This window comes from Typopeltis vanoorti, chromosome 13, assembly GCF_054136105.1.
Source record: "Typopeltis vanoorti isolate ZY-2024b chromosome 13, IOZ_Tvanoo_1.0, whole genome shotgun sequence".
Classification (NCBI taxonomy): domain Eukaryota; kingdom Metazoa; phylum Arthropoda; class Arachnida; order Uropygi; family Thelyphonidae; genus Typopeltis; species Typopeltis vanoorti.
In genome coordinates this window covers 90,531,348-90,556,788 of record NC_143561.1, presented here as the reverse complement: position 1 = coordinate 90,556,788, position 25,441 = coordinate 90,531,348, and the positions used below count along the sequence as shown (strand labels likewise).

General features: G+C 36.1%; 1 protein-coding gene across 1 annotated transcript; it reads left to right on the top strand.

Moving 5' to 3' along the window:
* The first annotated feature begins 11,308 nt into the window (after positions 1-11,308).
* On the top strand, positions 11,309-12,316 carry LOC150100356 (galactosylceramide sulfotransferase-like). The gene has a single exon (XM_090402642.1). It carries the CDS (start codon positions 11,324-11,326, stop codon positions 12,314-12,316), a length of 993 nt encoding a protein of 330 aa, XP_090258768.1. The 5' UTR covers positions 11,309-11,323.
* The last annotated feature ends 13,125 nt before the right edge of the window (positions 12,317-25,441 follow it).

Sequence of the window (25,441 nt, the reverse complement as noted above, 5' to 3'; positions counted from 1 at the left end):
ATGTTATAAGGGACAGTAATTATCTGCATTCGTGTTTCAAAAGCACGGTTAGTGTTGGGACATCCTAAAATAGACCGAAATTCATCAGTATGGAACTCTAAAATTCTATACAGGGATAAATGATTCTCAGTCACGTGATGAATTCCACTATACCTTAAGAAGGAGAGCAGAGGTAAGTTGAGCCCATTCTGGTGTGTTCCGAAGTGAAATTAATCGTCCAGCAGCATACCTTTCTTTTCACTGTGGAGAGATTACACTAGTTTCGATTTCAGGTATTTTTCCCAAAATCGGAGTTTGATTAGAAAAATAAACTAGCCATTTGGTAGTGATGCGATTTCTGGTATATATAAATTTCTTTAGTAACGAAAATAATTTAATTAAAATTATTACATGGTTCCTTACCAAATTTAGTATGTTATTCTATGCAAAAAATTAAATTTCTTTACAAAAAAATTTGCAACCCTAAATAAGTTTGAAAATACGTAACCCTCAAATTTGCATTTAACTATAGAAATAATGTTCTCTTTTTGTTCGTTTTTGCTATTATTTTAACATGATGTTATTCAACAAAGGAATAAAGCAAAATTTCGGGAACAAATTAACAATTTAAACCTAGTAGGTTTCGTCTGTATTGATTTTTCGAAACAAGATTCAAAATTTGTTGAAGTTTGTTTAACCATGAACATATCGCAATATGAAATTAAAAAAGAAATTAAGTGAAGTGATTAAAATTATGAGTTTCATTATTTCATAATTGTTAAGTATTATTTGTCATTATCAGTACTATCAAACATGATCTAATTACGGTAATTATTATTAGATTATGATTTATTGAATTGTTTAATTAATGTTGTCATTGTAACTTAAAGAAAATTTTAATTGTACTAGATCAGAAAAAAGTTCGGTCCTAGTTACTGAGTAGAGAAACTTTTTTTCTAGACCTATTTATTTATTTTATTTTAGAAAATTCATGATCTAGTGGTACCCCCCCCCCACACGCACAACGAAACTTGCGTTGTTAAATTCCGCAACTCAGAAGAACTGACTGTAGAACATACAAATAAATATTTAATACGATTTAAAACACACGCTGGAGGAGTTATGTGCCTTATTTGTATAGTCTTGCAACTACAGCACATGTCGCATACAGCAGCGCACGCAGCTGCCGAGATACAGTAGTTCCCCCCCCCCTTATCCGCGGGAGAGAGGTTCCAAGACACCCCGCGGATAGTACCGAACCCTATATACCATGTTTTTTCCTATACAATACATACCTATGATAAAGTTTAACTTACAAGTTTAACTTAGAAAGTTTAACTCGGGTATGAGCGAGTGACCAAGATGATAGCAGGTCTGTGGAATGAACCTTATGAGAACAGGTTGAGGATTTGTGGGTTGCAGAAATTGGTTGATAGGCGGAGGAGGGGGAGATATGATTGAGACATTCAAATTACTGAAGGGTTTCTATAAGATTAATTCAGAAGATATTTTTGAGAACAGGGCTGTTGGTGGGAGGACTACGGGACATCCATGGAAGCTGGGCAAGAGTGTGGTTAGTAAGAGTGTTAGAGCTGGGTTCTTTACTTGGAGAGTGGTGAATGAGTGGAATAAGCTGCCAGAGTCTGTAGTGGGTGCTGTGACAGTGAATGAGTTTAAGGCAAGGTATGATAGATACTGTGTGAATGTCGAATAGTTGTGATGAACATGATTTGGGGGCCTCCCTCGATGAGTCTAAGGACTCCCTGGAATTGCCCGTAATAATAATAATAATAATAATAATAATAATAATAATAATAAATTAGGCACAGTAAGAGATTAACAACAATAACTAATAATAAAAAATAACAATTATAACAATATACTGTAATAAAAGTTATCTGGATGTGAATGGAATCTTAGCAACATCAGCATACGTTTTTTTTTTTTTCATTACTTATTAATTTATTTTATGAAGTCGAGAACTTTCACTTAAAAGGAAGCACTTTACGGCTTCTCTCTGTCATAACCGAATTGCCAGCATCACTAGTAAAATAAGGGTTACTTAAACACAAGCACTGCGATACCGCGACAGTCGATCTGATAACCGAGAACTACTCAGAACAGCGCGCAATTTAAACTTATGAATTGTCTGTTACTAAAAGAAAGAGCCATATGGCTTCATTTCGGCGATGTAAAATTACATCGGCAAAGTGGATATTAAAAACTATGCAAGTTTCGCAAGTTGACCTGAGAGCTTAAGCTCTCTTAGTTACTTAATTCAAGTAGTGCAAGCTAAGGCAACTCGGGTATGCCGAGGATTGCATTCTCGTAAGCTCTCAGGTCAACCAGCAAAACTTTCATTAGTTTCTACAAACATTCGGCTTTGAAATATTGTTGCATCTAATATCCATTTTGCCGATGTAATTATAAATTGTTTATTTCTGGAATTTTCCATTTAATATTTTCGGACCGGGGTTGACCCCATGGCTGGATTAAGACCCATAGAGGCCCTAAGCACTTAAAAGATTTTGGTGTCCCATATATATGTAATTCAAAATATAAACAATAATAAACCATAAAATAAATTTTTATTTTTCAAAATGAAACAAAACTTATAGTAAGATGGAAAAGAATGTTTATTTTTGAATACTTCAACTTTATTTAGATTTGAAAAGTTTTCTCCTACTTTTTTTTTTAATTGCAAAGTCTTTGATCAGATCCTCAAAATTAATCTTATGTAACACATCTGCTTCTATACTTAGTAGAGATAAGGCATTCAACCTGCCTTGTTGCATAGTTGTTCTGATGGGATTTTTAATATACTTCAACTGAGAAAATGAACGCTCAGCTGAGCAATTTGTGACCATTAATGTTAAAAATATACGAAAGGCAATGTCTACATTTGGAAAGGCACACTCAATATTGTCTTCTACAATTATTTTATAAAGTTCAGCATGAATGAATCTTGTTTTTACATTTTTTGTTGCACTGAACTTATGGCGCACATATGAGTCAAACTACTGAAGCTCAGCTGAGAAATTAGTGTTCAAGTCCTCTGGGTAAGCATCAATCAGCTTTTGACAACACTGAGCATACCTTTCAATTTCAGTAGATGATGAAGTCACTGAAGTAGCATTATGTGGCACATCACTTAGAAAAGAAAATCTCTCTGATATTTCTTTGTATATCTCTCCTCTTCTTCTCATCTCAGTTTCAAGTTTGTCAACAATTGTGTAAAAGGTGGTGATACGAAATTTATCTCTGGAATTTAGATATACTTCTAGAGCATCTCCGTCATTGGGCACCTTCTTTCTGATATGTTTGCGAGTTTGAGCTGCCTTGTAATCAACATCTGGTAGCACTTCCTTTGTAGCTGCTTCATATCTTTCAAATTCATTTCGTGAAGTGCACAATTGGTCAGCTAATGATCCATACAGATCTGCACATGTTTTTAAGTTGACATTCTCATTCTGTAGAACTGCTTACTCTATGAAAATTTTGCAAAATCTCATCCCAAAAATTCAACCTAAAAACGAATTCTAGCTCTTGCATCTTATTTGCGATATTATCTACTTCTCTTCTAGTGTCTCCCTTTTGTGACTGGTCTTTGGCTATACAGTCTAATGCTTCTAAAATTTGAAGGAAAGATTTCAAAATTGCTGCTGTTGCCATAGCATGTGCCTCCCATCTGGTATCAGACAGGGATTTTAAGGCATTTTCATTTCCAATACAACTTTTAAGAATTGTCCACTGGCTGGTTGAGGCTGAAAAAAAGATATAGAGCAACCGCACTGTAGAGAAGAAATTAACCGCCTCTTGACAGTAGTCAACAGCACTTCAGCCTACCAAATTTAATGAATGAGCTGCACAGGGCACATATATAGCAAACTTGTTTGTTTTGTTTCTAAAAATTTTTGCTGCATCCCCTTATAACGCCCAGACATGTTAGCAGCGTTGTCATAAGACTGACCCCTACACTTTGAAAAGTTTAGCTCACAAACTTTACGTAAGTACTGCAACACCTGATTTGCCATTTCCTCACCGGTATGGTTTTTCATTTCCAGAAAGGTTAAAAAGCGTTCAATAGGCTGTCCATCTTTTAAGTACCTAAGTACAACACTTAACTGGTCGATATGTGACAGATCTGGTGTTGAATCAACTGACAAACTAAAATAACCAGAAGATTTTACTTCATCAACAATAAGCACGTGGATCTTTTGAGCCATCAGTTGAATGAGTTCCTCACAGGTGGCTTTGGACAGATAAGAAGGATTTCCTCTGCCACAATTTTCATATTTCGCAATGTGACCTAAAAATGGATCAAACTGACTTATGAGCTAAAGCAGCCCTAAAAAGTTCCCATTTTGCAATGATCCAAATCTTTCTTCTGTTCTTCGAAAAGCCAAGCAACGTTCAGCTAACGTACGAATAACAGCTATGACACGCCTCTGAACATGTTCCGAGTAATCACACTCTTCCTGAATTTGTTTTTCCAACTGTTGTCCCAACCCTACACCTCGTCTGCGAGTTAAGTATGTTAGCATAGAGTCTCCGTGAGTGGTGCTTTTTTCATGTTGATCAATTACAATAGTATTTCGCCAGTCACTGAACCCTTCTCTTACTACAAAATATGAGAAATTTTTAGGAGCAAACAGTTTACAAACAAAACAATAAACTGATCCCTTGATGGTGAATACAATAACCACTCTCTCCTGTATTCCTTACCATTGGCTTTTGTCCCAACACAAAGTTTCTGCGAACAGTATCTTACTGGTTTGCCACTACTGAAATGTCGGTAAGACTTGTCAAATGGCCCATTGTGGTGTTGACAGTCACTGGGTCCACAAACAGTCCAATAAGCCACGTCATCAGCAGAGAAATCAAGCCAAAACCTTGGATCTTTTGCAGACTGAATCATTTCACCACCATCACCATGGCCCACTAAACTTTCATTTTCAGCAATTATTTCAACCTCAGAATGTTTTGTAAATCAACTTGCATCAACATTTGAAGTAGAGATATCAAGAGAATTTACAGTCAAAGTGAGGTCAGTAGTGAGCGATGTGCTAGATGAGCCTGCTTGTGACACCTTGATGATTCCAACATCATCGTATTTTGATTTTGAAGTGATCAAAGTGGTATTTGTGTCCACGTCTGATGACGGAGATTGGCTCTGATCAGGAATTGGCATATAATGTTGTGGAACTTGTGTGAAGAAATCAGTCAGCTTTGCAGTCTTGGAATCTGATTCCAAAGTCTCCTTTTGTTTCTTTTTTGATAGTTTTCACTTTTGTGCACCAATTAACTGAACACGTTTCATCTTGGTTCTTGGGATCCGTTAAATACAGAAATAAAAAGATTATTTTGTTGAATATTAGGTGGCAATCAACACAGTTACACATATCACATGCAAAATCATACGAACAATTTAATTTTCGGCTTACAGCTGAATCTTGTGCTTTCGTGCTTTAATTAACTCTTATTTTACCGGAGTCGCAGTTCTGCGGCAGCTAGGCCTTTTACCGGAGACGCGTTTCTGAGACAACCAGGTGATTTGTTTTATATTTGCTTCTGGAGCCTTTTATAAGACATAATTTATTAAAACAAGACCTAAAACAGACAGTAAAATAAAAAATAAAACGGTTACGTTAATTATAAAAATTATCTCATTTGACGCAATGGTAGTGCCAGAAAGCGTCGTGAGCGATAATATGGTGTAAACGAACTGTCATCCACGTGGTTAGAGTTTTATTAGGCCTTCTACACGTTATTATTTATTGAAACAAAGTAGGTAACAGTAAGAAAAGATAAAAACAACGAAAAATTAATTAAAAGTTAATTTAAATTAAATTCGTCATCTAACTAAAGCAGAAATTCTGTGGTGCTCCCTTTCCATGATGACCTAAGCACGTGCTTATTTTGCTTAAAGGTTAATCCAGCCCTGGTTGACCCTTATCCGTGGATAGCGAACTCGCGGATAAGGAAAGGGGGGGGGAGCTACGGTATAGAGACTATACAGGCAACCTACTTATACACAAAAAGTTAGGGCTAAAAGATAGCCACCATTTGGGAATAAAAAGGAGGCATTTGGAACATTTCATTTATTCTTTTATATTTTATTTTTAAGTTAATGGATGCTTATTGTTATTAAAATACGACACAGTTAATTAATTGTATTATTGATAAGTGAATTTGATTAGTAATAATATTTAAATTAAGGAATATTACATCCCATATTGTTTCATAAATAGTTTTTTTACGTCGCCGAATTGAAGCCTTTGGCTCTTCATATATTTAGTGATTAGTAATAATTTAATTAACTAAATCAAATTTTAACATTTGATTTAGTTAATTAAATGGTAAAATTGTAATTTTACCATTTTAATTTTACCCTTTAGAAACCAACGTATTTATTTGGAGTCTTATTGGCTGTTTTCTCTTTCAGAAAAGGACTGCGGTTATGATACATTGCTAGCTTATTTGTTTGGAGATTTGAAATCTTTCTAAGGCATAGGGAATTATTACATTTAGGAAGCCCAATGCCTTTAAGAAAATCAATTAAAAGGCGTTTTGCTTCGTGCGACCAACGATGTTGTCGCTGCCTGTTATTCGTGTCTATTGGTGTGACGGTTGTTTACATTATTTGTGGAAATGAATATTACAGGTATAGTAGTGAAATATCGTTTTGTATTAGAATACTGCAAATCTTATATATTTAAAGAACGTATCAATATCAATCTCTTTCTTAATGTGTCTGACTAATTAATTTTTTTAGAAGTGTGATATGAAGAGAAATATTCAATTTTATGCGATGATGCAAAGTGAGATCCATAATAAGATATATGTGATGCAGAATCGTTGCAGGCTGACTTGATCAGACTGATTCTGGAGACATATATTATTGAGTGCCAGTTTAATGTTGCTAATCAAAGTTCAGCATCTTGAACTTGGAATGACGGCACTACATATTATATTAATGTTATTATATAAATTTAAATTATAATATAAATTTAGAATGGTCACATGGGTTTCGTGAAGATGAGAAAACAATCGAAGAGATACAGTATATGACCCGTAGAACTTTGCACATGAAGATGGACAGGAGTGTGGCCTTCCTAAGTAAGGGTGTGGAAGGAAGCATGTTAGGTCCGTGTTCTTTTCATGATACTGTAATGAGTAAGTGGAATAACCGGTGGACATTGTGTCTTCATGAATGTTTTCAAGGAGAGGTATGTTAAGTACCAAGTCATTTCATGATCTTCAACGACCCTCCCTCGAATAGTCCTTGACTTCCTGGAAGTGCTATATAATAATAATAATAATAATAATAATAATAATAATAATAATAATAATAATAAAACATTTTTATCAAACACAGAATTTTCGAATATATTTCATGGCAGTTGTCAGTGCAAGCGAAACGGTTGTTTCAAAGAACAGAATAACAAGAAAAAAACGAAAAAAAAATGCATGTCACAAATATCAGATGTCAAGCATTGAGGAGTGTTCGAACTGTATGTCATTAGAGTTTGAAATGAAAAATAATTAATTATTAGTAGAAAGCAACACATCGAGGTGTATTTATGTAAATAACTATAAATTGACATTTATAGTTATTTACATTAGTCTGAAATCAGAATGCTTGTGAAGCCATGGGGAAATACGTTTATATCCACAACGCTAGGGTGCCAGAAGAAAGGCCGTTATTGGTTTGACTGTAGTCAGTAATTAAAGGAATGTTTCCTTGGTCTTCTTCAGCCAGTTTCCGAATTAGTCGATCTTGAGCAGGGACAAGGGGGTTTTGATCTCGTCCCGCATTTAAAAAATGAACCATACAACGCACACTCTTACTGACAATAAGCACTAAGGCTTACGGTCACGAGATGTAAGCAGTTGTTTGTCCTACTGTCTCTCTTGAAAGCCTTGGTTCATTGATAGTCTAAGCTCACTATCAGTAAATGCTGAAGGATGGAGATGAGTTGCCCAGCTATCTTCAAAAAGTTAGTCAACGCTAAGGAATCTCCGTCCACTCCCTTTGCGAAATAAAAGGTGTTACAGGATTTTTTTTTTTTTTTTTTTTTTTGAAATCAGAACTTCACATTTTCTTTATACGGTCCATCATTCAAAAAAGGCTTTTCGTTCAATAATTAAGTTTTTTTTTCTTTCAAAAAGACTATGTCTGTACGATATAGTCTTTTTTAAAGACCATATAATGTTATATGGTCTTTCAAAAAAAAAACAAAAAAAAGCGAATATCATCTTCGTGCTTTTCTAATCGTACCAGTGCAAATCTTCCAGCTGCCTATAATATGAAAGACCACAAGGAAATGATATACACATGAATGTGAAGAAAACGCTGATCATTCGAAGAGAATAAAAAATTAAGAACGGATGGATGCATATCAGCAGGTTAACAGTATGCAGAAGTCTGGAGTTTTCTGATAAAACATTGACATAAGGAATAGAAGTCTTAATAAGATTATTTTGAGGAGAACGAAGATGTAGGTCATGGTTGTTTTTTATTTCAGAAGTGAGACTGAGTTCAACCATTACAGTCGAGTTCATATGACTCAGTTCTTGATGTAAAAAACCTTCGATGAAACAAAAAGTGGATGCACGAAGAACTAAGGTTTCGATAATGCCAGCCTTTTTGAGAAAGAGGAAGATGGGAAGGGGAACCTGTGTATCTTCCTATATTCATTTTTCCTGTGGACTAAAAACTGTAAACTACTATACAGCTGTCGAAAGGAAGATCATTACTGATCTACTTCTAGAGTGAAGTAGACTGATTCCAGGATGAATAAAGTCAATTCTATGAAGAAATATATCTAATTCGCACAAGGATAAATTCCAGATTTCAAAAATGTCATCCACATAATAGGACGAATGGAAGGAGAAAGACGAATTCAAGAGGCTCCATGTAATATTTTGACAGAGTGAAGATACTAGAAAACATTTTATATTTTTTATGACATGAAAATAACCAGCGTTAATAGCGACATCAAGTAATTTCGCGATGTCAAGGAGGGAAATCTTTCTAAAATAATTTCAATTTATCAGTTAGTGGTATACTGTGAAACCAGAAACTACATCTAAGATGTTGAAATCTTTGCATGGTGAGTAATAAAATGATATCTGAGATATTGTTTTTGAAGTATTTAGACTTTTTTATTATTTTATTTATTTATTTATTTTTACCTATAAGGGCAAAAAAAAAAAAGATATAGACAGATGTTTGGTTAACTGTGTACGTAGTACACATAGAATTTACTACAGGTGTCAGTGGTACATTTTCCTTATGCACTTTCGGAAGCGAATCAGTGTTAAAAGTTCTCGCATCATAAACATGGATTTTTTGTTGTCGGTGGTGTTTTTTTCTTGGTCTTATGTTGAGATCTCAACTAGTTTAATTAGTTAATTTGGCACTGCGTGGATCTCTGGAACAGTGATAAATAGAATGGTCCTATAGAAGTGGATTGAGTTTTCTAAAATATTCCTTTTAATATTGTTATTGATGCTGGACAATACAATGTATTGGACTGTTGAATAATCTACTCCACCATCATTTCTAGGTATACAGAAAGGATTCATATTACCCAAATAATTGAATTTGGTCATAGGAGACTACGATTTATTGAGGAACTTAGTAAATTTCTCCATTTACCCCCCCCCCCTCCCTCCAAAAAACAAAAAAAAACACGGTTAGTGTTCTGCCTACATATTTATACTGCTAAGCGGGGACGTCGTCACCCACTAAGCAACTAAGGCAATGATTAGGAGAGGCAATTTAGATGGGTGGAAAAAACAGGAAAAATTGTACCTCAACCATAAAAACACCATTTTTTGTTTTTAATTTTACATATTTTCTTGAATTCAGGGGCGGAAAAATAGTCCTTGCCTAGAGGCGACATATACCCTAACAACGATCCTGCTGATAAGGTCTATTAGTTGCATGGGATATATACTGAGGGAGGGGTGTGTGAAAAAAACATGTTGATTAAGGTGTGGAGACTATATCCACACCTTAATCGACATGTTTCTTTACTATCTCGGATTTCACCCCCCCCTCTCTCTCCCCCTTCCCTCCCTTTACTTCTTATTTTTTAACTTAATAGTAGTAGTGAAATGATGTCTTTCGAAAGACTGCAAAGAAAGTCCCAACATTTCTTTCTTTCTTTGAGAGTGCAACTTTAAAGTAATTTGTTCGCCAGCATAATAGAAAGAACTGACGAATAATCTAGCTCCCTTCATCACCTTGTTAAGTGTATAGAAAGGATGATTTTAGCCCAGTAAATGAATATGGTCACAACAAAGGCTTGTCGCAGTTGATGTGGGACTAGTGAATTTTTCCAATGTGCACAGGGATATAGAGAAATATACACCTCATATTCGATATAGTTTCCAATCTTTAGCTTCGTCCGCAACAATAATGAAAAAAAAAAAATTCAACAGAGATAAACAGTATTCTTCTAAATTAATTTTATTAATATGGGTGGTCTGGATTCCAAACTCAGAGATGTCCATCTCCATCAAAATCACTGGCTAATATTATTACATTCCAAGTCATTTGATGCTTTTATCGTTATGCTGACACTACACACAATTTTCTGAGTTCAACTTTCTTTCATGAGATATTGGTATTTCCCAATCTATAACCTAGTAAGGAAACTATCATCCTTAAAGATTTACCCAGTTAGAAGGGACCCGGGCGACTGTAGCTGCAGGTGTGTTAAAATTATATATTTTTTGACTCTACGATATCTAGGAAGTCATATTTCATTAAATAAGCATCTTCTTCCGTTTTTAAAGAATTAAATATAACTCATTTAACTGGGTAATTTAAACATTTCAATTTAAGTTAGTCGTATGTAAAATCGCTGTTTTTTAACCCACGGCAAATTAGACAATTTGGCCAGTGAACAACACAATACGCTATTCATGGGATCACATGTACACAACCGAAAGATTGTGTACTGTGGTCCCATGTGGTCGTTTTCATCAGAACTCTTAAGGAAATGTATCTGTGCATAAAGAATAAAAGGTGATGATCCAGTAAGATAGAAAGTTAATATCAGTGTGGTAATTCATTGTAGAAATTTATGTGTACAAAATAGGTATCTTTATTAAAAATGACTACTATTTAAATATTCAAAGGAACTCAAATTTAACATGCTTTTTCGATTATTTTCGTTTCAGCTTCATGAATGGCAATAGTTCATCCATTTCTATGTTTCTGGGAGTCTTCGATGCCAACAATTTTCTCTCAGCTGCATGTCAACGGAAAACGAATATTGTTTTTCTGAAGACTCACAAATGTGCCAGTTCAAGCATTCAAAATATTTTAATGAGATATGGCTATCGTCATAACATGACTTTCGTTCTACCAGGTACTTCGAATTATATCGGTCATCCTAACCATTTCAAGCGTACGATGGTTCCTAATCTTACACCGCTAAATGAAAGTTACGATATACTTGCTCATCACTGTAGATTAAATGTGAACGAAATCCGACAAGTCATGCCTGTAAATACAGTCTTTGTAACTATCGTTCGAAATCCAGTAATGTTGTTCGAATCTCTTTTTTCTTACTACGATCTGCAGACTCTTTACAAAAAGCAACTGGATGCTTTAAATATGACTGATATTCAAATGCTTCTTAGGAAACGCAAACACGGAAAATATGGAATCAATCAGATGATGTTTGATCTTGGAATGAGTACTAAAAAATTTACAAATGAAACCGCCATTAAGGAATATGTGTCATACATTGACTCTGTTTTTGATCTTGTAATGATTGCAGAACAAATGGGCGAGTCTTTGGTACTTCTAAGACATTTGCTGTGCTGGAGCATCGACGATGTTGTTACTTTTAAACTAAATGCTCGCAGCATAAATTTTAGACAAACGTTATCGTCACGAGTCCATCACATTATAAAGGAACTAAATAAAGCTGACTACATCTTATATCAATATTTCTTTAAGCTATTTCAAAAAAAAGTACGAGATTTTGGAGTGATCAGGATGACTCTGGAGAAAAGAAAAATTAAACAACGAACACAGGCGTGGTATTCTTTATGTGTTCATAAGGAAGAATTACAGCCGCGAGTGAGTCCCACCAAGCATTATTCTAATCCTAAAGTAATGGCCTTCCTGAAGAATCAGGCAGTTATCAATAATACTTGCAACGATCTTACCATGTCAGAATTAATGTTTACGGATATGATTTATAAAAAGCAGGAAAATGCATTTCCGATTTTTAAAGAGTTTCGGAAAAAGGAACGAATGAGAAGAATCGGATTAATGCGTTCCAGAAGCCATGTTCATCGTTCTCGTTGAAACAGAGCATTAAGTTATGCAGGTTAACTAAGAATCAACAAATTTTAGTTAGATTGAATAGCAGTCTGTCTAGACATTATATCGGCAGACTTTTCAGATGATGTGTTGAATATGAAATCGATATAGCGAACATGGTTCTTAAAATATGTTCCAGATGCAATCAAATGTAAACTATGTATGCTTATTAGTATTATAAAAAACTACAGACCTATCGTGAGAGGTTCAACCTAAATACCTCATACTCCTGAATAGGAAATCAACTTATTTCAGTTTTATCACCGCTCTCCTATTCTTCTGATATACTACAATTCTACAAACTATCAACATAATAAATTTTAATTAGTAAATTTCCCAAACGTACAAAAGTATCACTTATGTACGTTTGGAATTCAGTATCACTTATAATTTACAATTTCCGTTCTGTCAAGAGATCTATTTTTCTGTCGATTTCTATGCTAATTAACTAATCAAAGTAATAAAATTCTGCTAATTACTCAATTAATGTAAGTGGATATATTTTACCCCCCCCCCCACTGCCAGTTAAATTTCTTTTATTATGAAAATCTCCTTTTATTTGGACGAAGAAGTTTTCTCAGCCACATATCAGAGTTCTTGTTATGATTTTCACTGTTGAGTAAGCCTGATTGTGACTGAATGTGCTAAGTTATAACCCTCTCCTTCGTGATGAATACTGTATATAATATTAATAAAATAAATAAATAGTTTCTAAGAAAATACTTTCTGAACTAACTGTGCCTTTTAAATGACAAATAAAGAAAGGTATACAAAATAAACAATTACTTAGAATTCATTACACTACTTGGAAAAATACAATGGTTTTCTTGCAGGAAATTTGAAGAGAGTGTCTAACGCAAATTGTTATTCTGTTCTATAAAGCATTCCTAATTTTGCTCAAAGAATGAGACTATGACAGAAGGTGATCTAAATCTTTCCGGCTGGTATTATATTTCAGAAAGATTTTGAGAAAACAGGATCATGGAATGATAGCTATATGTAAGATAGCGCAGTAACAGCATCGCAATTGTTTAGGTAGTACAGCTTCACGAGCAAAGGACGTTTTGACAAGGTCAGTGCCGTCACTGTGGACAGTATTAACAACCAGAATGAAGGAGAAAATCCACTGTCCATTTTTTTTAAAAATCCTCCTGGAATATTCAGAAGTGCGTGATATGCAAATTCCCTGCCTTTGGTTTTTACAACGCCCCTAGTGGTGAATTTTATAACTCTTTTTTTTTTTCAGATATCGCTTCTGTATGACGCATAATGCATCCTCGCAAAGTTGCGCAGTATTTGGATCACTGGATGGCGTTCCACAAAGCCTAAACAGGGATACTTTAATTTTGATCACTCTGTATTTTTAATATACCCGATTTGGTTATATCTTCTGCAGTTTGGATTATTCAATTAATTGATATCTTCAATTAATTCAATTCAATTCAATTGATATCTTCTGCAGTTTGGACTGAATTTTGGATTGAATAATCCAAAATTCAGTCCAAAATGCAGAAGATATCAATCCTGTTCTTAAAATGAGTGCTAGTCATTTTAAGAACGAAATAAAAGAAATATTGTTCATAATCTAGTTCTGAGTTATTCCGTGTGATTCGGTTTAGTCAATTATCTCTGTCAATTCATATATTTTAAATATAATCTAAGCTATACTCATCTGAAAAATAATTCCTACTCATATATTCTTTTAAATTCTATTTATTTAAAATGGTTTTAAATCATTTTAAATAATTTTAATTAGAAGGCAAATTAAGTCTTCAAATCTCTAATTTTGAGATGGGAGAAAAATTCACTTTAAATGAATATGAATACTGAAGCTTTTTTAAAGGCTCACCTCAGCAGATAAACCACGTCAGAGACTGTAATTTACATTTGAAATGATTTATCTCTGGCACGGGCAAGCAGGTTTTTCCTCCCGGAAACTCGGGTTTTTCGTCCTGTAAACTCAAGAAAATCGACCGTAGAACCCACATTATTTCAGACATTAAATATATTGTGTTAGGGTTAGGGGCCACGAGATGGCGGCACATTTGAGCCGTCTCTCTTCACTGCGTACCGCTTAATTAGTGATAGCTTTGGGCCATCTGTCTCTGATTGGTACCAGTGGAGATTGAACTGCCCACTCAGTCTCCAAAGTTAGATAGGGCTAAAATAGCCTCGCCTACTCCCGTATATACGGGAATAAAAAGGCGTTAGCTGATTTTTTTTATGATTTAATAATTACGCACAGATATCAGTCTAATTTTACGCTAATCTCTTCAACCATTTCCAATATCATATAATTATTTTTGGTACATAATAAGTATGTAAATTTAGAAATGGAGAAGCATAATGCGTTGCTTTGTCAAAAGAATTTGGAACAGTGTTTGAGTCCAATTCGAATCTTCACACATTTATTAACTTTAATTTGTTTGACAAATTTTTATAGAGATTCGAAATACAGAATTCCAATAAATATCCGTCCAATCAGAAACCAAGAATAGGCGCGTATGCATTTTGCAAAATTCATCTAAAAAGGGGATTAGTATATTCAGTGGCGCCTCGTGGCTTGAAATCGTGGGAGTGCTGCAACTTTCGAAATATACATACACACTGTAAGTATAGTGTATACGTGTTTGGATAAAATATCAAAATTATGGTAAAAATTAAAAAAAAAATGAAACATGAAAAAATATTGTTTATTATCGATAAAATCATACAGTTTAGTATAATTCAAAATTACTTAAAAATAAAATCTATTCTTTCAATTGTAATTAAAGGAATGGATTTACAATTTTTGGACATTACAATTAAATCCTTTAATTGTAATGTCCAAATATTTAAAGATACGGAGTAAACATGATAAGCACTACGAACACTATACTACTAGCGCAAATTGCATATGAACACCAGTGGAACGACGCAACGGACAGTGCAGCATTACGCTAATAGCTCACATCTCACTATGACGTGCATATGCTTGAGCGCGTAGCAATATGACACTGTGGTAAACACAGTGCTGATAGCGTCCTTCGCCCTCCTAAGTGCTACACGATCGATTTTTATTATTTTTTTATACAAAATAAGAGAATTGTATAGGATTGTTGATGATAAAATTAAATATTACAAGCAAATATAAATAAATTACTAAATATATTTATATATCGAGAAAAATTGGGGATGCTGCAGTTCAATAGTACCTATGCACGAGCCGCCCCTAAGTATATTCCAATCGGAATAGCTCAAAATACTAATAGTAATAATAACGAATGAATGAAATGAACTCTCTCGCCAAAATAACACATTCATGAACGGTAATAGCAATCTTTGATTTGAGCAATGGGGACTTGAAGTGTTTTTCACAATTAGTGAAGATACACCTAAGTAATGCAAATCACTCTAAAATGCTTTACATGTTAAGTTGTGAAGAACTTGTTTGAAATTAGGTTTTCTCTTTAATCTAATGTTTACATCTAACGTTATATGTCCGTTTCTTTCTTACTAGTTCATTTTATATCTTTGCAAGGAAAAAAATATAACTGGATAACTGAAAAGAATTTACATGGCGATGTTTCGTTGACTATTTAGTGTGAGCACGTTCTTTAATATTAAGGTTAACTCAATGTTATTGACTTGACAAGAATTAAAACATTAGTTAGTACAAATGCAGTCATTTAAGAGTCCATCGCCTCAGAGCTAGGGATGAATCCTCTTTTTGATTTTAGAAGCGGAATGGACGACTAATAGAATTTATAGTGTTTTAACTCAATTTACTTCCATTTTTACTAATAACTTTTATTTCAAAGTTTTAATTTGTATTATAATTCAAAAGAGTTCATTTTTCTTGTTCTATGTTAGGTCTTGAGACTGCAAAAAACGTATGACATCTGTCGAATGGTTTAAATTATTCATTTTTATTTATTATTTATTTATTTTTATCCATTTGACGATGACATCTGATTTTTCTTTCTTTTTTTTTTTTCTCTATTAAATTAAGTCTGTCTTATTAGTGAATGTAGCAAAATTTACAAAATGAAAAACTGGCTTCCTTTGACCTATTTCTCGATTATCTGGGAAGTTTCATCCGCTTCATCATCAACTTCAAGGTCATATTCTACTAACAGTCCTTTATCTTTTATATCTTCAATAGCATCGTTTTCATCTTGCTTAACTATGCGTAAACTTTCTCGATACATTTCTATTTTTTCGTTAAGCTGTTCAAGTTCACCGGCTATCCGCTCTCTGATTCTGTGCAAGTGGGCGTCGACTGCTATAATATCCTATAAAGGTTAATTTTTAAAATCATTAATTACAATGTGTTGCTGGAACATGTGTAATGCTTAATATATTAAGTTATGAAAAGATGACCTGAAAATGAACGATAAGGAATTGTTCAAAAAAAAAAAAAACTTTCATTTGGTTTCAATCAAACCATTTCTCAATTGAGAGTACTAGAGGAACATAGAAACTATTTTTAGTATGCTTAATCATACCTCCTACTTCCTTTAGCAACTGGTTGACAATGAGGAATCGAAAGGGCGTGATTCTGATATATGCCCTCAATGTTCTTAATCCATTTTCAGATTTATTTATTTTATTATTAATTAAAACGTAATATTATGGTGGGGGGGGGGGGGGGTGGGGGGGGGGGGGGGTGGGGGGGGGGGGGGGTGGGGGGGGGGGGGGGTGGGGGGGGGGGGGGGTGGGGGGGGGGGGGGGTGGGGGGGGGGGGGGGTGGGGGGGGGGGGGGGTGGGGGGGGGGGGGGGTGGGGGGGGGGGGGGGTGGGGGGGGGGGGGGGTGGGGGGGGGGGGGGGTGGGGGGGGGGGGGGGTGGGGGGGGGGGGGGGTGGGGGGGGGGGGGGGTGGGGGGGGGGGGGGGTGGGGGGGGGGGGGGGTGGGGGGGGGGGGGGGTGGGGGGGGGGGGGGGTGGGGGGGGGGGGGGGTGGGGGGGGGGGGGGGTGGGGGGGGGGGGGGGTGGGGGGGGGGGGGGGTGGGGGGGGGGGGGGGTGGGGGGGGGGGGGGGTGGGGGGGGGGGGGGGTGGGGGGGGGGGGGGGTGGGGGGGGGGGGGGGTGGGGGGGGGGGGGGGTGGGGGGGGGGGGGGGTGGGGGGGGGGGGGGGTGATTTTCCTCTGCCATCAATCACTTCTGCCTAAGCAAATAAGTGATAAATGTATTGTTATTATAATGATGGCTACAAACTGCGAGTAGGGCACGAAAATATGTATTTTACATGATGGCGTAATTTTTTTTTAAAGATGACACGGACAATAAACTTTTAAACAAATAACATATTAGGAGTGAACAATGTGTCTAAAGCCAAAAGACTGTGATTAATATGGAATTATCAGACTCATAACTGGATGATTAGTATAATTCCCGAATTATTTGTAGAAACTGTAGTATATAATGTAACATGTAACTGTATAATAAACAGTTACATATAATAAACATGTAACTGTAATATACTGTATATATCGATACCTAGAGCACATCAATGCCGTGTATGGGTAAGAGAATAAAACGATAGACAAAATGTTTAATGTACTGTATTTCTTAATCAGCTCAATGTTGTGGATTTGGGGAAGAAAGAGTGAGCGAGTTTATCTTAAAGAACAGAGGTAGATGGAATAAATGTTGGTAAAGCAGGACAGTAAATGGATGTTCACTAGCCGCTCCTGTTTTTGCTGTGTGTCTGTAAGAGCGAGAGAAAGAGGGGGGGGGGGATTTATATAGCATAAGCAGTTGCACAGGTGAAAAGTAATGTCTTGAGTGGAAAAGTATACAAAGTTTTTTTAACAGACATCATCACATGCTGTAGAAATGTCAAGAGTGATCATGAGAGATTTTCAAAACCTTTCCATGGCTTGAGAATGAGGATCCGCTTGGAAATTGAGTAAGAGTGTGGTTAGTAAGGAACAGAGGAGCACACTGAAATCGTGGCGAATGTGTCATCGAATAAATTAATGAATGGATTCACGCATATTATTTATAAATTATTTATACATATATTTATATATGTATAAATAATCTCATATATAAATTTATTAGGTATTATTATGTTAATAACAATTTGATTGTAAGAAGGAAGCTTCCGTAGCAGCGACGCAAGGACATAAACTGAATATTTCAGATCGCGCGCGCGCGCACGCACGCGCACACACACACACACACAAACTATTATTATTATTATTATATATGTATCTCTATGGAGTCAGAAACTCATTGCGAAAGACCCATCATTCACATAATAGCCATTATTTCCAAAATAACTATCGTACCTCTCCTTAAACTCATTCACTGATGAAACACTCACAACCACCTATGGTAACCCATTCACCTCAAAACAACAACAAAAAAAAATCTAGTCCTAAAACCATTGCAAACCATATTCTTAGAAATTTTCCAAGGGTAACCCCTTGTTCTCTCCCTTCCGGCAATGTACTGAAAAGATTCTCCACTGTCAGTCCTTTAATAATTTATATGCTTCTATTATATCTCCTCTTTTTTTGCCTGTCAACTAGTTTTTAAAGCCCACAGACCGTCAATCTATTCTCACAGGGCACGTTCCATACACTTACCACAATCTTTGACACTCGTCTCTAGAGATCTTCCACCACTTCCTCATCCTCACGGAATCCGAGTTTCCAGATCTGCACGCAGTAGACCAGATGTGCTCTTATTAAAGCCTTATACAGAGGAACAATAACCTTTCTATCCCTGCTTGTGAGTGTGTTCTTCAACAACCACGTAATCTGATGTGCTGTTTTGTTTATTTTGCAATATGTCCTATAAAACCAACTCCCTGTCCACAATTACCCCCAGGTCCCTGACTTTATACGTTTCCTGCAGTTCAGTTCTTACACAAGTTATTATCTCTTCCCAAAGTGCATCACCTTACACTTGAACACATTAAACTTGTAGCCATTTACCTCTGCCCATACTATTCTATTTAGCACCAGCAGCAAATAAATGAACATTTCCTGTCAAATCAATTCCTAGTCATTGATATACAAATTAAATAACAGAGGACCAAGTACTAATCTCTGTGGTATACCACTGGTAACTTGCCTTCTCCTGTAATCAACTCCTCCGTAAACCACTTTTTGATATCTGTCCATCAGCCACTCTCTAATCCAAATCACCAGATTCTTATCCATCTCATTTGCAGCAATTTATGCAACACAGTTCTATGTGGAATCTTGTCAAATGCTTTTGCCAATTCTAGAAATATCACTGAGTAGCCATTTCCCGAATCCAACTCCATTGTCACTTTATTACAAAAAGTAAGCATATTACCCTACCCTTCATAATACTATGTTTTCCCTTATACTCGTAGAGTATCATATTCTTTCAAAAATATCATATTTCTACAATTTCCTCAATACTATAACCACCACTCCTGATATGCTGATTAGTATGGAATTTGCTACTCCTCTTTCGGAGCCTCCTTTATCCAGTGAGACTATTTTGCCTTCTTTCCACTCCATTCTCAGAACCGATACTTAAATTAAACGACTTGGTTCGGAGGAGCTGATAATTTCCTTGTACATTCTCGTAGTATAGGTCGGCATGCCATCTAATCATATGGCTGGTTTCGCATAGAGGTTCTGCAATATTTTAAGAACTTACATTTCTTCAATCTTCATTTTCCACAGGGGCAGGCCAGTAGTGTCCGGCGCCTGCGTGGAAAACTTTAGTTGGCGCCCCTATCCTCCCCCAATAAAAAATCACTTTAATAAACGTTTTTTTTTAAGTATTTCCTCTTCTTTAACCCCATTACTATCCTGGCGCCTGTGTGCGTCGCACACATTGCACATATGGCCGGAGCGCCCCTGAATTTTTCCAATCAGTCAATGCCACATATGGCATTGCAACGTCACCACGTAGATGGTACAATCCTACAAATATCACTCAATAATTAAACTATTTGGTTCGCTTCTGTTACGTCCCCACCATCGGCAATTTTTAGTCATCTTTGTATAGTCATTCCTTATTTGACTTCTGTTTTGGAGCATCCTTTATCCAGTAGGACTATTTTGTCCTCTTTCCACTCCATTCTCAGAATGGAGTGGAAAGACGGCAAAATAGAGACTTAAATTAAACGACTTGGTCGGAGGAGTCTGAAAGGACTCCAGGATTTCTTTTGGTCTCATCAGCAAGCTTTCTCTCATAATTAGCTTTAGCCTTCCTTACCATACAGGTCACTGTATAATTTGTACTGTTCATGGGTATGCTAATCACTTTTTTCTTTACATTCCCTCTGCAACTTTTTTTTTGCGTAACTCCTGCATAATGCTGCTATTAATCCATATAACTCCTCCCTCATTTATTCTTCTGAGTGCAGATGTGCCTTATGATACTGTTTTCTTCGAACACACATTGACCATCTCCATGCACCACCAACATCTCTCTCTCTCTATTTCCTCTAAATTCTTATGCAATGGTACTGCTGAAATCTGACTCCTGAGCTTGTCATTATCATCTGCTTTGTAATTCCACCTATGTCTTTACTCAAATGAAAATTCTGCTTGTCTGTCAGTCTCCCAGTCAAGACCACATGATCACTTTTACTAAGCGGAGGCAGCATTGCTAGACTGTTTGGTATTAAGTTCTCTGATGTTATGATCAGATCCAGTACTCTCGAACTCGTATCCCCTCCATTACATGCTACCCCCAGCTAAATATCTATCAGCAGCTGTATAAATTGCATTTCTAGACCTGACTGTAACCATTCATCCTCCCATTGCTCAAGTGCACACTAAACTGTTGCCATGTAGCTTCCGGTGAACTTCGTCATTTGTTTTCTACATAAAGTAGGGAACAAATTAATCCCAAGAAGTCGAATTTTCGTCAAGTTTTTAGTTTTGGTTTGGTTTATGTGTTTCTCTTTAAAATAATTTTGGTTTTGCTTTCGGTTTACTATTTTGATTCAGTGCTGCGTGTTTTTACTGTCTCTACGATGTTTATTAATAGTGTTGTGCGGAATTAATAGTGTAAACAAGTTGAAATTCGTAGTGTATTACTCATTTTGTGTAGCTATAAATAGATACATCTCCAAAGAAACATTCAAAAACATGTACTCTTTCTCAGTACACACATCTATGATTCAAAGACAAATTGCCAATGAGTGTGGTGTTGGTTTGGGTGTTTTTAATGTGATTTTAAAGAGGTTTAGAAAAGGAAAATGTGGCCAAAAAAGGAAAACTACACTTACTCAAGATCGTTTACTAGTTAGAAGCAAAATTAATCCAAGATTGTCTGTTGTAGACTTAAACAGAGACTTGGCAGCTAGTGGGGTTAATGTTTCTGATACAACAGTCCATCGAAGATTGTTAGAAGCAGGGAGGACTGGCCACAGACCAAAACAGAAACAATTGTTGACGAAGGCTATGCAGAAAAAGAGGTTCCAGTGGACAAAAATGTACAAACATTGGATTGTTGAGAAGTGGAAGAAGGTAATATTCTCAGATGAGAGCCCTTTCTTTGTCCCAGGAGAGTGAGTATCCCATGTTCGCAAATCTACGGACGAAAAGACTTTTCCCACCCACCTTCAAACAAGCTCCTAAACACCCAGCTAAAAAGATGTTCTGAGGTTGTTTTACAAATGACGGTCCAGGATCATTTGAGCCTGTTGAGGTATAATGAAAGTGACCAATATCTAAACTTATTGGAGAAAAGAGTGGTCCCAGAGATTTAGAAAGACAATAAACTGATCTTCCAACAGGATCTAACTCCATGCCACACTTCAAAAAAAAAAAAAAGTGACAGTGTTCCTCAAAAATTATAACATCCAATTGCTTCAGCAGCCAGGTAACTCTCCTGACATTAAACCAATAGAAAATTTGTGAGCCATAGTGAAAAAGAGACTAGAAAAATTAAATTATGATACAAAGGATAACTTAATACAATCCATTATAAAAGTATAGTTTCGAGATCCAGGAATAAGAAAAATGTGTTCTACTTTGGTAGAGTCTATGCCTAAGCGTATTAATAAACTTATTAGGGACAGAAGAGCAGATATAAATTATCAGGAAAAGTTGGAGTTTAATTTTTGTACTTATTTTCTTGCAAAATAAAATTTTTCTTTAAAATGTGAGTGTTCTGATTTTAAAAAAATAGTAATAAATAAAAATAAATGATAAATAAAAATAAACTATTAATAAATAATGAAAAATCATAAATAAATAAAATAGAGGGAGTATGTGCGTGCACCTTGCTATAGCAGTCACAAGAAATGCTCTGCAAGCGTTGCTGCAGATGGATGGGACAGCATGCTATTCTTCGACGACTCGCTTGAACAATTTTATTCAAAAATCAAAAAAAAATTAATAAATAAAAATAAAAAAGCAGCTACCGTCTTTTATTCCCTTTTAGGGAGTAGGCGAGGCCTTTATACCCTATCTAACTTTTGGAGACTGAGTGGGCAGTTCAATCTCCACCGGTAACCAATCAGAGATAGCTGACCCATGTCTATCACTAATTATAGCCACTGTTTAAGAGACTGGCAAACAAGTTCTGCCATCTCTTGGTACCTAATCCTAACAAGATACGTTACCGTTTGAAATAATATGGGTACTACTGTCGAATTTCTTGAGTTTACTGGATAAAAAACCCGAGTTTCCAGGAGGAAAAACCCGCTTTCCCGTGCCAGAGATCGAATAACTCGGGAATCGGTCGAAGAAAGATTTAAAATCCTCCAGTCGACGACCAGACTCGAACTTAAGTCTGACTTCGAGCTACCAAGCGCCACATCCACTGAGCTACACAGGCCAATTTTATTCAGTATTTTTATTTTCGTTGCTGATGGATTTTAACCCACTCGAAAAGAAAATTTCACTCTAATATCGTATTCTTCCAAATATACTAATACTAGAATATTATAAGCACTATATTTACCGTATATACTGGTGTATAACACGACCACAATAATTTCTTTTCAAAATACATATTTATATTGTGTTATACTACGAGCATAAGATGATCACAAATTTTACAATTTCGTGCCAATTGTTCTCTCGTTACTTTAATATAACGTAGATATAGAAATCATACCAGTTATTTTCTTTAATGTAATTTATAAACAATATCATCTGGTATGAGACGATTGATAAATAAAATAATTATAATACCAGAGATTTTACTCACGTGAAATATTTTTATTTGCGTAGAATTTTCGTTTAAGTATGATAAGCATCGCCAGTACAAGGACACAAATAGCAATAGAACATTAGCATACAATTCTAAAACGCGCCACCTAAGCAGCTAATGTATGATAACTAACAAAGTCAGCAAATTTCCTAACTAATTAAAAAAAAACAAAAAAACTATATACTGTATTATTATTATTATTATTATTATTATTTTAACGGTGTCTCCATGGAGTCAAAAGACTCATCGCGGGAGACCCGACATTGACACACTAACCATTATTTACACAATACCTGTCATACCTCTCCTTAAATTCATTCACAGTTGAAGCATTCACAACCAGTTCTGGCAAAGCATTCCACCCATTCACAACCCTCCAAGTAAAAAATCTAGTCCTAACACCCTTGTTAACCACACTCTTACACAATCTCCAGGGATGACCCCTCGTTCTCGCACATCCTGCATTGGTCTTAAGAATATCATCAGTATCAATCATGTAAAATCCCTTTAACAATTTAAATACCTCTATCATATCTCCTCTCCTACGTCTATCAGCTAGTTTTTGGAGCCCACAGATCATCAATCTATCCTCATAGGGAACATCCCACAGACCTGCAACAATCTTTGTAACCCTCCTCTGAATCCTTTCTACCACTTCCGCATCACCAAGAAATCCTGGCGACCAGATCTGTGCACAATAGTCCAAATGCGGCCTTATTAATGCCTTATAGAGTGGAATAATAACTTCCCTATCCCTGCTTGTTAGTGTGTTCCTCAACAACCATGTCATTTGATGTGATGTTTTGGCAATCTTAGCAATATGCCCTTTAAACTTAAGTTCTCTGTCCACAATAACTCCCAAGTCTCTTATCTCATCAACTTCCTGCAGTTCAGTTCCGTTAATATAGTAAACAGCATGCGATTTCATCCTCCCGAAGTGCATCACCTTACACTTAGCCACGTTGAACTGACAGCCATTTACCTCAGTCCATAGCGTCAGCCTATTTAAGTCATCCTGTAAAATATCCACATCATTTGAATTGATTATCGCTCTTCCCAATTTTGCATCATCAGCAAACAAGTGGATATTTCCATTCAAGGTATTTCCAATATCATTGATGTACAAATTAAACAATAGAGGACCAAGAACTGAGCCCTGAGGTACACCACTAGTCACTTGCCTTTTCCTGGACTCAGCTCCTCCGTAAACCACTCTTTGATATCTGTCCGCCAGCCATCCTTTAATCCAAATCACCATCTTCGGATCCAAACCCATTTGCTCTAATTTATGTAACAGAGTTCCATGTGGAATCCTGTCAAAAGCCTTTGCAAAGTCAAGCAGTATCACTGAGTAAGGATTTCCTTTATCCAACTCCACTGTTACTTTATTATAGAACGTAAGCAAATTACTTAGGCAAGACCTACCTTTCACAAAACCATGTTGCCCCTTATAAAGTATCATATTGCTGTCCACCCAGTCCTGAATTCTAATTTTAACTAATTTCTCCAAAATCTTAACCACCACTCCAGATATATTGATTGGTCTATAATTTGCAACATCAGTCTTAGAGCCTCCCTTGTGCAATGGAACTATTTTCCCCTCTTTCCACTCTATTGGCACTTTACCAGAACTGAGGCTTAAATTAAACATCCTGGTTAGAGGAGTTGCTAATTCTCTTGCACATTCTCGTAACACATGGGCCGATATGCCATCTAACCCAATGGCAGTGTTAGCATTAAGGTTCTTTAATATATTAAGCCTCAATTTCATCTATCTCTATACTCTCATCTGTCAATGGCACATCTGACACTGCACTATCACTACGAAGATGGTACACTTTTGCGAAATGATCACTAAGCAACTCAACTATTTGATTAGCTTCAGTAATTTCCTTACCATCAACACTTTTTAAAGTAATCTTTCCATGGATATTCTTCCTTTTACTAGCCACATAGCGAAAGAACTCT